This window comes from Lepidochelys kempii, chromosome 2 (genome assembly GCF_965140285.1).
Source record: "Lepidochelys kempii isolate rLepKem1 chromosome 2, rLepKem1.hap1, whole genome shotgun sequence".
Classification (NCBI taxonomy): domain Eukaryota; kingdom Metazoa; phylum Chordata; order Testudines; family Cheloniidae; genus Lepidochelys; species Lepidochelys kempii.
In genome coordinates, this window is record NC_136381.1 from 71,888,366 (window position 1) to 71,906,520 (window position 18,155).

At 40.0% G+C, this 18,155-nt stretch overlaps 1 protein-coding gene across 5 annotated transcripts in view; it reads left to right on the top strand.

Moving 5' to 3' along the window:
* The window catches only part of PXDNL (peroxidasin like), a 291,171-nt gene that overhangs the window by 244,473 nt on the left and 28,543 nt on the right, over positions 1-18,155 (top strand). For all 5 annotated transcript variants that reach the window (XM_073331210.2, XM_073331214.2, XM_073331212.2 and 2 more), the window contains 2 exons: positions 13,707-13,841; positions 17,650-17,858. In XM_073331210.2, coding sequence (XP_073187311.2) covers positions 13,707-13,841; positions 17,650-17,858 — 344 coding nt within the window. The remainder of the gene's footprint in view (positions 1-13,706; positions 13,842-17,649; positions 17,859-18,155) is intronic.

Genomic DNA, 18,155 nt, shown 5'->3' on the forward strand with positions numbered 1-18,155 from the left:
TAACAAGCCTTTCTTGACCAAATCTACAGACCTCTACTCCATCCTTATCCTCCTTAATTTTTTAGCTGTGTTTAACAGTGTTGATCATATCCTCTTCTTCAGCAACTTATCCTTTCTTGCTTTTTTTATAGTCTTCTACTGGTTATCCTTCTCTCATCACTCTTCCAGCATCTTTTAGGTGGCTTCTCCTCTATTCTCCCTTTTACTGTGGAGTCTGGCAGAGCTCTGTTTTTGGCTCCTTCTTCTGATTTGTATGCCTTTTCTCTGGGTGATCTCATCTGCTCACATACTCCCAGCTACTGTCTGTACATTGAAGATGACCAGAGCTACCTCTCTACTCTTTATCTGACACTCCTCACTTAGTCCTGCATCTCACATGGTTTAATCTCGCATCTACTTCTGATGTATTGCCATCAACTTAAATTTAATATGTGCAAAACAAAACTCCTTATCTGTCCTCTGAAATCTTCTCCGTTTCCCCCACTTACTGTCAAACACAACATTCTTTTGTTTCTTTCTTGATGCCTGGCTTATCTGCTTCTCCAAAAACTGTTTCTGGGCTGATTCCATGCTGAACTCTTTACATGAGGAATCCCCTTCCTAAACTAGGTCACAAGGACATTGATCTGATCACTGTAATTACTCCTCAGGACCCACAGTTGTTGTGAGGCCTAGTTAACAAAAGAGTGTGCAGAGATATTAATTTGTGGTGATCTTGAAATGGAACAGATTTCCACCAAATAGTACATTAGCCCTCAATGAGTTATATTATCTCACTGATGAGATGCCCCCGTCTTTCCTCCTGCAGTCTCCTCCATACTGTTGTTTCCCCCCAACCCAGTGATGTTATGTACAATATTAGCTTGAAAGTACTTTTGTTTAGCCAAGCAACCAGAAAGCTTGTTCGTTGTGTGGTATAAATAATAATAATTTGAATGGCAAATGGTAGATTCCTAGATTCCTAGATACTAAGGTCAGAAGGGACCATTATGATCATCTAGTCTGACCTCCTGCACAACACAGGCCACAGAATTTCACCCACCCACTCCTGCGAAAAACCTCTCACCTATGTCTGAGCTATTGAAGTCCTCAAATCGTGGTTTAAAGACTTCAAGGAGCAGAGAATCCTCCAGCAAGTGACCCGTGCCCCATGCTACAGAGGAAGGCGAAAAACCTCCAGGGCCTCTTCCAATCTGCCCTGGAGGAAAATTCTGTCCCGACCCCAAATATGGCAATCAGCTAAACCCTGAACATATGGGCAAGATTCACCAGGCAGATACTACAGAAAATTCTTTCCTGGGTAACTCAGATCCCACCCATCTAATATCCCTTACTAAAGATCTATTGCAGAATGAGTGCAGTAGAAAGCATTTCCCCATGTTAATGTGGTTCTAGTCTCTCTAATGTGCCTCAACCCTAACTTGGAGGGACCATAATTAAAAGTGAAATGATAGGCATAAAAATGACCTATTTGCTTCTCTGTTGGACTCCCAACAATGCTGATAATTAGTGCCATCATGACTAACACTATTGGGTTTTTCTGATGCAAACACCTGTGCATTTGGAAGTGGACTGTGATGATGAACTCATTCCATGTAGGCTAACAAACAGTAGTCAGATAGTAATGATTTTCTGTCATCCCTGACCTAAGCTGGATTCAAACTCTTGACCTAAGGTGACTGGTGCTCTGTCCTTTTGCTTATGTTTATGGAGAAATATAGGGATTTGATTTTTTTATGAAGGCTCTGAGCATTTCCAAGAAAATATATGTAACCCTTCTTACTAGAATAAAGTCTCACTAGCTGTACATGGCTTGCAGAGGTGTTTAACATATATAACACATTATAGAGACAATATAGTATGGCAATTTTTTTAAACTTATGTTTTCTTTCACTAGCCTGTAAATATGATGAAATAAGGAAATAGTAATTGTTTATACTGAACTCTAGAGAGCTTGACAAAATAAATAGCAACTCAGCCTTCCCTTTGTGTTGTTAAAAGCATGGGGGAGGTCAATGACATGACTAGTTAGCTTCTCATTCTCTAAGAGTATGTCTGCACTGGAGCTGAGGTGTAATTTCTAGCTTGGACAGATGTACTCATGCTAGTTCTGACTGAGCTAGTGGACTAAAAATAGCAGCATAGCTAGCTCCCCTGAATACAGTCCCATCTGAAACACTAGTAGTAGTGTGTATTCAGGACATCTAACCTGTCCCACAACCTGTACACTGATAGCTACACTGCTATTATTAGCAAGCTAGCTTGATCAGTACTAGTGCAGGTATGTCTCCTCAAGCTGGATATTACACCTCTAGCTCTGGTGTAGTGTGATGGGTTGTACGAGGTCCACGCTGGTGAACTGATGGTCTTCAAAGAGAAGCTCTGGGCCCAGAAGGTGCTGTCCAGCCACTCCTGCTGGGCAAGCTCACATTGGAGGTGTGGCTCAAAAGGGAGCAACTCCTCTCAGTCTGGGCAGACAGAGCAGAGGAGAAGACATGTGCTGCAAGCTCCTGCAGAGAAGCTGCTGGGGCTCCACACAGTTGAGACCATGCTCCACTGACAAGCTGCCATAGGCCCTTCACTCTACAGAGGCAGGAATAGCAAGCCATGCTGATGGAGAAAGTGTGGTGATCCAGCATGCTATTAGAGAGAACTTCAGGGGTAATCCAGAAACCGACCAGTGGCAAAGATGGATGAACCAAAGCTGGAGCCCAGGGAACAAGTATAAGGGCACCCACACTAGGTCACATATTGGAACTGTTGTTCATCGGGCCCTGGTTTGGAACCTGGTGGAGTAGGGAGGGCCCGAGTTCCCCTACCCCCAGCTGTGGACCCTCGCCAGTGAGCAGTTCTGCCAGGTTCAGATCTCTAGCTCCTAACGTATAGGCATATTTTCCTTAGCTGCTTCTTCAGTTTTAGGGTATGTGTAGATGATCCACACCTTGTCTCCAGATTAAGAGGACCTGTTTCTGACCCCTTCACAGTTCTTCTGCTCACAAGTTGTACAAATGACCAGGATTCAGATCTTAGCAGTGTATTTCTTTTTCATGAACAATATATTCAAATGCTATGTGAATCAATACTGTGCATTGCTTCCCTACTGTGCAAACAAAATGTACTCAAAAGTATTCATACTGAATGTGTACGTAATTTGTTTACTGCAATTGGAATCTAAAATTGTATAATCCTACACAAAAAATATATAGTACTACTGCTTTTTATGTAGCACTCTACACATCATTGGTTTCAAAGTGCAGAAAGGTGTATAGAACAAAAACAATTATCATTACTGATAAAACTGATAAAAATGCAACAGTGAACAAGAAATCTTTAAGATGTCACTTAAAAACAGATAAGGCATTTTGAGATAAGCTATTCATTTCAATCAGTAGGAACATAGGCACAGAAATCTGTCATTCAGTGATTCTATGACTAGAAACTGAAACTTTAAAAGGTGACAATGTGGAACATAACCTGAATGAAATGTGTCTAGATGTCATAAATGCACTGGGCAGGTCAAAACCAAAATATAAAAGTGAATATTTTTGTTGAGCAGCTGGTGTCAGGATGCTAAAACACGTAGACTGTGGTTGAAAGTTTCAGAATCCTACTAGAGCAGGCTTCTGAGCAAGATGAAGGTTTGCACAATCACCTTTTCCAGTAACGAAGACCAAAAGAGATTAAATCATCTGAGAATCTGCTAAGAGCAAAAGTGGTCAACATTTAGCAACACAGTTCCATTCTATGTGGAACTTGAAAACGGAGATGGAACCTTGGCTGCAAAATTCAGTTGCAAAATTTGATCTCACTCCCTTTCCCCATAGTTCAGGGCTCAGATCTGGAGTTTTCATGAAAGCCCATTTTTATAACTAGATCTATTGATTTTCACTTTCACACGCTCACATGCAGAAATATTTACATGAAAGTCCGTTAATTTTTCATGGGGAAATGCTGTCATTTGTAGTAGCAAATATGATTTTTATACCCCTCCCCCGCAAATTTGCAGCCCAAAAAGTATTTGTGAATTGTTACACATTTATCTCAGATAAAATGCCTTTTTTTCAGTAACCCATAATCATTTTATATTTTATTTCCTAGTGTACTTTTCCCTTAGATATTGTTATTTCTGAGTTATATTTATTCATGTTTGTGTTTCTGTTACTTCAGAACTGTGCTTTAGAGTATGTACTCTGAACATTAGTTTATTCATCCAATTAGTAGTCTCTTGTGCCAAGATTTTGGAAAAGAGATTCCTAAAGTTAGGCTTTGAATCTATAATTAAGTGGGTCTGACTTTTAAAAGTACTGAAAACCCAGCATCTCTCATTGACTTCAGGCACCTACCCAGTTGCTATGGTCTTGGCCCAGAAACTTTATATATCTTTTGACTATTTCTGTTTGTCATCTCTTCTGTTTTTCCAGTAGAGAGACATTCATTTATCCAGTGTGACACAAGGACTTCAGTTAGTTTTGTAGCTTAAGAAAAGTCACGAAGAGTCACTTACCTTATTCAGTTATGATTTTTAACCACTGTGTATCCCCATACAATTCTCCTCATTTGAGCTAATATTACAATCTCAGGTCTTAGTGCTAACAAGTTTGAATCAAGTCAACAAGCTGATAGTCTTTTTCAAAAGAAAAGTTTTCATTCTCACATTCCTTTCTCCACTCCCAACATGCCCTGTTGCTTTCCTTGTCCACCCTCCCAACATCTTTTTCAGTGCAATTATTGTTAGAACTTGAGCTGAAGTAGTGGGAAAATGCTCTTGAGAAAAATAATCATCTTCCCTTTGTCTTTTTTTTTTTTTAAATTGTTCCCCAAGAGGCCTGTTGTTGTTTCCTCTTTGGTCAATAACATGTTAGGAATAATTCAAGACAGTAGTGGTTTTAAGTGAAGTCATCTAGAACAAGTACCTTGGTGTAAGAAATCCTTACACCTTTGTTGTTAAGGTGTTTCAGAGCAGAATTAGCAGTAATTGTCTTGCACAAAGAGCGCTACTTTTTTCTAGTCTCATTTCTCTGGGCCAGTACAGACTGAGTGCTCTGCATTGCTTCCTAGAGGAAAAAGGGAGTGGGTTGTTTATAGATTCATAGATACTAAGGTCAGAAGGGACCATTATGATCATCTAGTCTGACCTCCTGCACAATGCAGGCCACAGAATCTCACCCACCCACTCCTGCGAAAAACCTCTCACCTATGTCTGAGCTATTGAAGTCCTCAAATCGTGGTTTAAAGACTTCAAGGAGCAGAGAATCCTCCAGCAAGTGACCCAGGCCCCATTCTCCAGAGGAAGGCGAAAAACCTCCAGGGCCTCTTCCAATCTGCCCTGGAGGAAGAAAATTCCTTTCCGACCCCAAATATGGTGATCAGCTAAACCCTGAGCATATGGGCAAGATTCACCAGCCAGATACCCAGGAAAGAATTTTCTGTAGTAACTCAGATCCCACCTCATCTAACGTCCCATCAGGCCTATTTACCATTTATATTTATATTCCCATCAGGCCTATTTACCATGAATATTTAAAGATCAATTAATTACCAAAATCATGTTATCACATCATACCATCTCCTCCATAAACTTATTGAGTTTAATCTTAAAGCCAGATAGATCTTTTGCCCCCACTGCTTCCCTTGGAAGGCTATTCCAAAACTTCATTCCTCTGATGGTTAGAAACCTTCATCTAATTTCTAGTCTAAATTTCCTGGTGGCCAGTTTATATCCATTTGTTCTTGTGTCCACATTGGTACTGAGCTTAAATAATTCCTCTCCCTCTCCGGTATTTATCCCTCTGATATATTTATAGAGGGCAATCATATCTCCCCTCAGCCTTCTTTTAGTTAGGCTAAACAAGCCAAACTCCTTGAGTCTCCTTTCATAAGACAAGTTTTCCATTCCTCGGATCATCCTAGTAGCCCTTGTCTGTACCTGTTCCAGTTTGAATTCATCCTTCTTAAACATGGGAGACCAGAACTGCACACAGTATTCCAAGTGAGGTCTCCCCAGTGCCTTCTATAACGGTACTAACACCTCCTTATCCCTACTGGAAATACCTCTCCTGATGCATCCCAAGACCACATTGGCTTTTTTCACAGACATATCACATTGGCGGCTCATAGTCATCCTATGATCAACCAATACTCCAAGGTCCTTCTCCTCCTCCGTTACTTCTAATTGATGCGTCCCCAGCTTATAACTAAAATTCTTGGTATTAATCCCTAAATGCATAACCTTACACTTCTCACTATTAAATTTCATCCTATTACTATTACTCCAGTTTACAAGGTCATCCAGATCCTCCTGTAGGATATCCCTGTCCTTCTCTAAATTGGCAATACCTCCCAGCTTTGTATCATCCGCAAACTTTATTAGCACACTCCCACTTTTTATGCTGAGATCAGTAATAAAAAGATTAAATAGGATTGGTCCCAAAACTGATCCCTGAGGAACTCCACTGGTAACCTCCCTCCAGCCTGACAGTTCACCTTTCAGTAGGACCCGCTGTAGTCTCCCTGTTAACCAATTCCTTATCCACCTTTCAATTTTCATATTGATCCCCATCTTTTCCAATTTAACTAATAATTCTCCATATGGCACGGTATCAAACGCTTTACTGAAATCTAGGTAAATTAGATCCACTGCATTTCCTTTGTCTAAAAAAAATCTGTTACTTTCTCAAAGAAGGAGATCAGGTTGGTTTGGCACAATCTACCTTTTGGAAAACCATGTTGTATTTTGTCCCATTTACCATTGATCTCCATGTCCTTAACTGCTTTCTCCTTCAAAATTTTTTCCAAGACCTTGCATACTACAGATGTCAAACTAACAGGCCTGTAGTTACCCGGATCACTTTTTTTCCCTTTCTTAAAAATAGGAACTATGTTAGCAATTCTCCAATCATACGGTACAACCCCTGAGTTTACAGATTCATTAAAACTTCTTGCTAATGGGCTTGCAATTTTGTGTGCCAATTCCTTTAATATTCTTGGATGAAGATTATCTGGGGCCCCCGATTTAGTCCCATTAAACTGTTCGAGTTTCACTTCTACCTCAGATATAGTAATATCTACCTCCATATCCTCATTCCCATTTGTCAGGCTACCATTATCCCTAAGATCCTCTTTAGCCTTATTAAAGACTGAGACAAAGTATTTGTTTAGATATTGGGCCATGCCTAGATTATCCTTGACCTCCACTCAATCCTCAGTGTTTAGCAGTCCCACTTCTTCTTTCTTCATTTTCTTCTTATTTATATGGCTATAGAACCTTTCACTATTGGTTTTAATTCCCTTTGCACGGTCCAACTCTACTTGACTTTTAGCCTGTCTCACTTTATCCCAACATGTTCTGACCTCAATAAGGTAGCTTTCCTTGCTGATCCCTCCCATCTTCCACTCCCTGTATGCTTTCTGGTTTTTCTTAATCACCTCTCTGAGATGCTTGCTCATCCAGGTTGGTCTACAACTCCTGCCTATGAATTTTTTCCCCCTTCTTGGGATGCAGGCTTCCGATAGCTTCTGCAGCTTTGATTTAAAGTAATCCCAGGCCGCCTCTGCCTTTAGATCCATAAGTTCTTCAGTCCAATCCACTTCCCTAACTAATTTCCTTAATTTTTGAAAGTCAGCCCTTTTGAAATCAAAAACCCTAGTTGCAGATTTATTTTTGTTAATCCTTCCGTTCAGTTTGAACTGTATTAGCTCATGATCACTTGAACCAAGATTATCCCCTACAACCACTTCTTCTATGAGGTCCTAACTACTCACCAAAACCAAATCTAAAATGGCAGCCCTTCTAGTCGGTTCAGCAACTACTTGATAAAGGAATCCATCAGCTATTGCATCTAGGAAAATCTGAGCCCTATTATCATTACTAGCACTCATCCTCCAGTCTATATCTGGGAAGTTAAAGTCTCCCATGATCATGCAGTTTCCATTAGTATTTACTTCATTAAAAACATGAAAAAGGGCTCTATCCATATCCAAATTAGATCCCGGAGGTCTATAGCACACCCCAAGCACTATCCCAGGGGAGGCTCTAATAGTTTTCTTCCCCAGTGTAATTTTTTGCCCAGACGGACTCTGTCTTATCCATTCCATCGCTTCTTATTTCTTTACATTCTACCTCATCATTGATATACAATGCTACTCCATCACCTTTACCTTTATTTCGGTCTTTCCTAAACAGCACATACCCTTCAATACCTATAGTCCAGTCATGACGACTATTCCACCATGTTTCTGTAATCCCTATAATATCTGGTTTCACTTCCTGCACTAGTAGCTCGAGTTCCTCCATTTTGTTACCTAGGCTCCTCGCATTGGTGTACAAACATCTTAATTTTTGCTGTTTGGCCTCGCTCACATTCTGTACCCTATTAGTGGGTTACTGAACAGTGATCCTCTCCAACCAGGTGTAATCTTGATGGAATCAATAAATTCCATTCAGTCTTCAGTGAGAAACATGATCGTTATCACAGAGGGGTAAGAGAATAAATGTGTTGAGATGGGTGAATTGGTGGCAGGATGGGGAAGCAAAAAGGATCCTCAAAGACAGATAAAGGGATGTAGAAAACCCAGCTGAGGGAAGAAAAAACTCAATGTAGAAATATAATATTGTGCTGCTTGTGTGCTGTGACAGTATGGGTTTGTTTTTCTTAGGCAGATGAACATGGTGAAAATTTAGAACAGAAATTGGCCTTGTTACAGAAAACTCAGACTAGCTCACAGTCATAAGTGAGAACAAGACCTATAACACAGAAAAATTTACAAATAGAAATAGCATAATATATGTATAGGAAATGCAAGATAAACCTCAGGCCACCGAACAAAGAAGAATGTCTGTCAGGCACGTTGTTCCCAGAAGTACATTTGTGAGAAGTGCTAGTTGGAACACTTGTCAATAACAAAATACTGCAGATTAACAGCGTTATCCCTTAGGACTTGATCCACAAACAACTAAAGTCTATGGGACTCTTTCCATGGACTTTAATGGGAGGTGATCAGTCCCTAAAGCTGAAAATTGGCTTTGATATTTATTATGGGGTTACTAATGATTTATTTGAGAAAATAGCCTGCTATAAATGTGAACATATAAATCAAGAAACCATATTGTTCAATTTAAAAACAAAAAGTAATTCCATTACTTTATATATACTTCCTAGAAAATAACCACCCAAAATAAATCTATATCTATCCTACACTTTTACTCATAGATTCATAGCCCAGAAGGGACCACAGTAATCATATAGTCTGACCTCTTGTATAACACTGGCCATAGAACTTTCCCAAAATAATTCCTAGAGTGTACTTAGTTGAATGGACGTAGTCAAGAAGCTGTGATGAGCGTATCAAGTCTAGATAACAGACTGGGTTCTGTCCTGCATCAGAGCGTTGCTCAGAGCAGGAGGGGGATGAAGGACGGGAGCTGGGGGGACTGTATCTTTGACTCTGAAGGCTGTCTCTGGCCCCTACACCACTGGTAGAGACACTACTGGAATATTCTCAGTTCTGCTACTGATGTACGGTCTTTAATTAGAACCCTGCATCAGGGGATGATTAGTGATGCTCTGCTCTGCCCTGCCCTGCCCTGCCACACACACTGTGCTGCGAGTGAACAGAGGTGTAGACCTACCTGTGGAATATTTATGCCCAGCAGGGAGTTCCCATGTGCTAGATGAATTTTCTGTTGGGAATTTGTGAACTAGGTTGCAACACCTTTCCACCTTGTGTGCAGAACAAAGTGTCTGGAAAGCACCGGAGAACGTGGCCTGTGTGTGTCTTTCTGAGCTAGGATAAATAAGACCTAAATGTTAGGTCTCCATCATTGCTTTACTGTAAAGAGAAAAGTACTTTCGAAGCAGGAAAGGACTCACAAAAATAATGAAGAAATGTGATTATACGTATAACCGCTCTCCCACACTCTTCATCTGTCACTGTGTTTCATCCTGTGAGCTCTTTGGGTGGCTCCTTATTGACCTGATCTAAAATCCATTTTAGAAAGGTTACCATTTACTTCGGTAGCTCTGGAAGTAGCTGTGTGTTTGAACAGTGCCTAACGCACTGTGGATGCTACCATAATACAAATAAAAATAATAAATAGTCAAGATAGGCCTATTGCTGGTCTTCTTTTCATCAAGTGCAATAGCAGATATTTGATACCTTTATTTTGCTAAATTTGATTACTAGAAATCCACATTGTCTGATGTTTTAGGAACACTTTAGAAATATATCCATTTTGATCGGGACGTAGAAAATTTCCTGTATAATTTCTATTCCTGATCTTCTGGAAACTACTTTGGTCAAGTTTTTATTATCTGTGTTAATGAATGACATTAATCATTAAATTGCAGTGTTCCTAGATCCTTTCTAGGATTTCACAAAATTAAAAATCAAAGCAGTATGTAGGACCAGAGAGACTATTTCATTAAAATAATCAGTCAGGTTGAAATTAAAGAATAAGGGAGGCATGGGCTTTCTAGTTTTACAGACTAGAAGTATTAAATCTTTTAATACTTGATCTAGATACAATGTGATTAGTCTCCTTATTAATATACTGTTTTTTTTTTTACATTCCAATTCTGCTATGAGCTCCACGTAGGCAGACCCCTGCATCTGTGCACAGCTCACTGCAGGGAGGCTCAGCTTTTATAAAATTTCTCCAACAAAGCCCTCCCCTATGTGAAATGGTACTGAATGTGTATTGTTTATTATTTGTCATAATTAAGGTGCAAATTATGTTTCCAGAATTTATAAAAGTAAAATCATTTTAATTAAAGCCATTTGAAATGTTTTCACTGAAACTTTTTTTCTGTCAAAAGATGGCTTTTGTACTAAAAAAAAATTCACAAAAAAAATTCTGTAATTTTTGTTTCTTCTTTGGTAATTGTTTTTAGTTTTAGGAACCCAAAACTGTTTTCATAAACCAATATTTCAATTTTAATTTTTATAGGGAATTTTGATAAAAACCTAATAAAATATTTACATTTTCTGGGGGGGAGGAGGATGGTATTTTTTGAACAGCTCTAATTTTCATAGACTTCTACCATTTTTTCTTAATAGTAATAATAATTTGTAGCCTAACTAGTAAACTGTATAAAGAAAAGGAGTACTTGTGGCACCTTAGAGACTAACCAATTTATTTGAGCATGAGCTACAGCTCACTTCATCGGATGCATACTGTGGAAACTGCAGAAGACATTATATACACAGAGATCATAAAACAATTCCTCCTCCCACCCCACTCTCCTGCTGGTAATAGCTTATCTAAAGTGATCATCAAGTTGGGCCATTTCCAGCACAAATCCAGGTTTTCTCACCCTCTGCCCCCCCCTCCCCACACACACAAACTCACTCTCCTGCTGGTAATAGCCCATCCAAAGTGACCACTCTCTTTAAAATGTGTATGAAAATCAAGGTGGGCCATTTCCAGCACAAATACAGGTTTTCTCACCCCCCCACCCACTTTTTTCAAAAACACACACACACACACAAACTCACTCTCCTGCTGGTAATAGCTTATCCAAAGTGACCACTCTCCCTACAATGTGCATGATAATCAAGGTGGGCCATTTCCAGCACAAATCCAGGTTTTCTCACCCCCCCACCCTATGTGTTCCATTTTACCCATTTAGAAGTAAATGAAATATTTCCATTATGAAGCCCTGTTCCTGCAATCTGAGCCCTCTGGGCAAATGCTTGAATTCCCATAGAGGCCTTGGGAATTCAAAATTTGGTAGCACTGGGGCCTTATAAGGGAAATGTAACTCCATTTGAACTGTTAAAGTAAAGTGCATTTATTGTTATATTTCAGCAAGCAATGTGACAGCAGCATTTGTTATTCTGGTTATGATCACCATTGGTGCTTGATTGCCTTTTGATTCACAGTGGATGTTTAATTTTCCCTACATTTTGGCTAGGATTTACATATTTAGACCTCAAAATTGTTAGTCTAATCTCAATATCTTTTTGTTAATTGCCTTGCAACTCCTGTGGTGCTACACATTATGCTTCTATTTTAGTGCTTTGGTGGATAGAGGAAGGAACTGGGTTTCACAGAAGCCCCACTAAATAAACACACAAAGTAGAATTTACTCTATAAAGGTGTGCATTATATTGTCTATTCCCTCCCTTTCCCAAGGTTGCCTTCCATTCTGCTATTGCTTTGTATCTTTTTCCATTTTCTTGATTGCATAGGCCTTGATCCTATGAAGACTTATGGTTGTTTGCAACTTAACACCCAGGCATAAGCAGTGTTGCATGTTCAGATTTAATAGTCATGATGTCAAATAATTAACTCAGCTGAAGTTTTATGTAAGTAAGATAATCAATCATTTCCCTACGGGTCAAGAGTTTTGAGTTAAAAAAAAAAAAAAAAAAAAGGACGCACAATCCATTCTTTAATAATACGCTTCAGTCCAGCTAAATTCAGCTTATTGAAAACACACTAGAGTCAGCTAAAGTTCAGCATAAAAAGAGTGGCTAATAAAGTACAGGCCTACTAGGGCAAAGACATTCATTTACCCAAAAGAAAGCCCTCTTTAAACAGCTTTGGCTAACACACACAAAATTCTGGGATGTTTGGTCAAGAAATCATGAGAGTTTAATATAAAAAGAATATACAAGATACATTTTAGTAGCAGTAGTCTTGTTGAAATCAATGATCTTCTGTACCTAATGACTATACAGATTGAAATCTCAAGCCTTCCTAAGACTAAAAGCAAAATCTGGGTCCCGTTGTGCTAGTGGAGAGCTACCTTCCCAGTGATCCAGAGCTTCCATTTCCAGCTCTGCAGGACCTTGAAATAGCCATTAAATGTTGCTTTTTCAATTACTATTTAGATCTTGAAAAGGCTGACGGAGATGTTTTCTAGACCTTCATCTGAGCTATTTCATGGTCCAAAAGGTACGATGTCAGTGAAGGCCTAATTTCATAATGGCAATTTTGACTTGTCTACATGTCATTGCAAAGCGTGCCAGAAGGGGGTGATTTGTAAAACACCCTCATGTGCGTCTCCTTAACTACCCAGTGTATTGCCAGTGGATCTTGATATTTGTATTGTTTGAATATCACTCAGATACCAGTCATCCTTGGCTCTAGAAATGAAGGGCCAGATGCTCACGTGGTGTAAATTTGCATAGCTCCATTGAGACTTATACCAATATATACTAGGTGAGAAGCTGGCTTTAAAAGTTTATTTTGTTAGGTATAATACTGCTTAGATGTAGTAGCTGATGGTGATTCTTTCCTGAGTGAAGTCTGAACAATACAAATATCAAAATCCACTAGAACTGCCGTTTTCACTAAAATAACGTGGCTGAAAAATGTGTATTTATTGTGTTTGGTATTCAAAGAGGAAGCCAGTGTTGGGTCGGACCTGGATCTCCTCATTCCAATATTTTTTTTCACTGTGTCTCAGACACATTTTGAAATCTTAAATCTGAGAAGCTGCCTAGTGAGCAGGTTAATATTCAGCATTCAGATTTGTTTCTAAAATACAGCAGTGACAGTATCAAAACCATTTTTGGAGGACGTGAGATCATAAGAATTCTTTTGATTAGAAAGCATTGTGTGTGTTTTCATTCAAAGAAGATTTGGAATGATTAACTTACCTCTGTAAAAACACCTACATTCCAAAGAAAATGAGCCTAGAGCAAATGGTCAGTCTAGTTCCATATTTGTAACATGAGTTTTACCTGGATTCTTTTTCTAGGCTGTATGGCACACCACTGAACATCGACTTTTGGCCAGCTCTGATGGTGGAGGACCTAATTCCTGGTACAAGAGTGGGACCAACCCTAATGTGCCTTTTTGTCACTCAGTTTCAACGGCTTAGGGATGGAGATAGGTAATCAGGTTTGCATCATAGTTGTGTCCATAAAATACTAATCTAGTTGCATATCAAACAAATGTAACTGCCCTTTCCTCCCTGGGTTACGCGGGAGCAGGCAACGCTCACCTATGCGCCCAGGCACCTGATGTTGTTGACCGTAAAGAAGATCCTGAGTTTCCCACTGGAGATGTTGGATAGGTGGGAATCCTCTGTCCACCCCTCGGCTGCAGTCATTTCACTTGTAAGGGGAATTAAAATAGGTGGGGCCTCCATCTGGCTGGGCCCTGTACACACTCAGTGGTGTGCCTTGTGAGGCTCCAGGAATAAACCTGAGCTAATCTGTGCAATAGGTCCAATTTAAGAATGCCAATTATAAACAATATACACCCATTATACAATTTACAGTAGTAAAGGAAAATTCTCTAACTTGAATTTACGCTGCCAGCTTCTACCTCTTCTCTGTCCCCCCACCCCCCGAGGGTACACGCCTCTGGATTTCAGAATTCTAAACACTTCCTTGCATGGGCACGTTTGAAGATCTTGAAGCTGGAGAGAGCACTCTGGTGGTCTGGTGAATCAGTCCAGCCAAGGCAACAAGGGGCAGAACAATTCTAATTTGGGATCATGCCAAGCTGCACACCCCCTCTGAAGACTGGAGTTGTTTTAACCAAATGTCAGCATCTTGGGGGTTCTGGTTCGATGAGAAGACCAATCCACCTCTTCACAGACTCAGATAACCCCTTAAAGTCTCTTTTCTGCCCCCTCTCCCTTGCAAGCACTTGCCCAAACAAGGGCGGTGGTGACTCATGCTGACGTCACTACAGCCCCACCTCAGTCAGCTCTAGGCACAGCAACAGTCTCTACCCTGTGTCCTCTGTAGCCACCAACCACCCCTGAGGCTCCCTGTTTAATCAGAGCCCCAGCATGCTCTCAGCAGCAGCTTCTGGCTTCCTAACAGCAGTTTAGTAGCATCTGTCAACAGAGCTCTAGTGAAACAATCTCAGCGCCTCTCCAAAATGGAGTTCACTGCACTGGTGCTCTCTCTCTCTCCCCCCACCCAAGGCATCGTGAGAGTTGTAGTTTCCATGGCTGGATTGCAGTGCTCAAGATTTTGGAACACTCCCAATTAAGTTCAGAGGCTCCTCTACTAAAGGGTGCCTACAAGCATATAGAGTACGATAGTATTTGAGTCCATCATAACTGAGGCTTGAAAGAATCTAAGGAGGTTAGGGGCTTTTTACTGTTAAACTGTAGCTGACTTACCAGTTTATCAGCTCATAGCAAAAGTGAAGAAATGTTAGAACTAAATTATTTTAGATTTAAGTGATTTTTTTAATTAGTTTCTTTATAGTTGTACAGAGATAGTGGTAGGACAATAGACAAGCTTCTAACCCTCTTTCCCTGGACTCATTTGCCCTTGTGACCAGTGTTTACTAAATCTAAAATTAAAAAGTTGTCATATATTTTAGGTTATTGGTATTGATCAGGACACGCAAGTGAATGAAACAAGGATGGAAGTTAAAGAAGCAGGCTGCAACTTTATAAACTTTAACCAAAGGGGCTATCAATCTTCTTCAGGCTCCTCAAATTCAAGGCATTTTATTGGATACAGTGCATGGTTAAATGGCCTCATGTCATATAACCAATCCATCTCAGCTGATCTTCTTCAGCTTAACCCTAAGTCTCAGCCCAGGTCTGAATGATCTTGCCATTCCCAACCATGAGGAGGAATTATGATCCCTCCAAAGGATACCTCAGTCCCTGAACACTTAAGGTGTCTCCTTCCCTATAGGCTAGTAGGTACACCAGCAATATCCTGGGTCTTGTATTGTTTTCCTCTAGAAGTTGGCCCTTCCAGCCTTTTGTCTGCACTGGACAGCACCCACTAGACATTTCCATATTGTTTTCTAATACTAAATTCCTATTCTTACTCCTATAAACTAAAAATGGGCCTCCATGGTGCTGCAAGGAATGCAAGCTTCTACCCTGTCTGCCCCAGCAGGGGATTTGAAGTACTGAAGGTGGGTGGTGCCCAAGAGAGCCAATCAGCTACCCCATACACACCCTAAGCAAGCCAATGGGAAGCAGAGGGAGGAGGAGAACACTTTCCCCTCCCCCGAAGGCACGTTCCCTGCATGCACTCCGAGGCATGTGGAGTGTGCATGGAGGGGAAATGCTCCAGCATGTGCTCCACAAGTGCTCACCATACCCACTCCACTGCTGGTCCAACTAAACTTCCCTAGGGAGATGGGGAGGACAGAGAGCAGTATTTATGTCATTTGTGGAAGGCTCCAGTACTAGTGTATATCCTCCAGTTCAGATCTGGAATAAACCCTTTGAGGTTCCCATGACTTCTCTGCAGTACAATAAAATGTGATATTTTTAAAAACAAAAACAAAATAATATTTTTTTTAAAATAAGGAGTTAGAGCTAGTAGAGGCAAGCAAATCTGTCTCGCCTCAAGAGAGGAGAGTAGTGAAACATATGCATTTAGCATTTTAAAAACTATTATTTACTTACTCATTTAAATAGCAAAGTACTGTGAAGTGCACAGTGATTTACTGATATGTGAGAATACCCTGTCCCTGTCCTGAAGAGCTTATAATATAAGGGCTTTGTCTTTGTTTTGCAATATATTTCATACTTTTTTTCATTTCTAAGGATTTGGAATGGATCCATTTTTTCATTTTTTGAAAATATTCACAATTAAAACACTTGTTTTTTAAACAAATATTCTTGAAATAGTTTTGGTAAATGATAAATGTCATTAACCATTTCAATAGTGTTTTCATTAACTATTTTAACCATGTTTCTAATAAGTTTTAGAAAAAAATATAGCATGGCATTTTTCACAAAAAAACGAGAAATGTTTCAAACGAGAGTGATAGTTTTACATGAAAAAATATTTGTAAAAAGCCATTTTCAACTAAAACCTCTCTTAACTGAAAAAAGTAGTGGTCCAAATTCGGTGAAGAATCCTGGTCACGTGCCACATGAGGCATGTTGCGCATACGCTAAGAAGACTGAAAAAAAATCAACCAGATCTCAGCTCAGCCCTTCTCAGATTGAAGCCTTAAATTAGCAAACATACGAGGAGATGCAGAGGGAGAATGGGATATGAGATCCTATCACAAGACTAATTTGGAGCAGGCATGATTCTTGTCACTTATATGCTGCTGTTTGGTTGGGGTGTTGTTGGGGGGGGGGTTGGTATCTTGATATTTTCAATTATTTAAAAAATGATAAAATTTTAGAATGCTGCACGATTTGAAGCATTTATTTAGGATACAGGAAATGCTGGGAACTCCAGTTTGGTAACATGCTTCATCATCATCTATGCCCAATCTCTATACTCTGGGTACATCTACACTGTAATCTACATCTACACTGCAGCATATGTAGACATACCTTTCATCCAGTTAGCTGGAATAGCGGTAGCAGTGAAGCTGCTGCGGCAGCACTGGCTGGCCAGTTGAGTGTATACCCTGGGTCCCAGGTGGAGCTGTACAGCCTGTGTTGCTGCCCGGGTGGACAGGGCCTTGCTGCTATTGTTGTTCGAGCTAGCCAGATCAAAGCTAGCTCCATATGTCTGTTCATGCTGCAGTCACACCTCCAGTCGCAGTGTTGTAGACATACTCCAGGTAACAGTTCAAGATCATAACATTTAAGAATTTGATAAAACATGAAAGCCGTTAAAGTAAATTTAACTGGAGAACAAATGTGATCCCTTCCATATGGTGCAGTCTCTGTCTGCTCATTATCACTGTTTGACATGCTGTTAATTCTCAGGCACAGATCCCTGATGCCGTATCTTTTTGACTAGGTTTTGGTATGAAAATCCTGGCGTGTTTACAACAGCGCAACTCACTCAGCTGAAGCAGGCCTCTTTGGCACGTGTACTCTGTGACAATGGGGACAACATCCAGCAGGTCCAGCCTGATGTCTTCTTAAAGGCAGACTACCCTCAGGGATACATGAGCTGCAGTGAGATACCAAAGATTGATTTGAGATTGTGGCAGGACTGCTGTGAAGGTCAGTAATAAACAGAGTAGCAGATGGAAAAACTGCTACTAATATTAACTCTCAGACAATTTTTATTTGCCAAAACTGTGCTTTTCATTTTTTTGGTTCTCATAGTATTTATAGTGGCAGGCTCTTCAATAAAAAGAAGAAAAGAAAACAATTTTTGAAAGAATGATTTCAGTTTGGATACAGAGATTATTGTACACAGTAAAATTAAACTATTCATGCATAGAAATAACTTTGCCTTTTCAGGAGAAAAAAAATACTGTTGACCACTAATAATACTAACTAATTGCTAAAAATTAC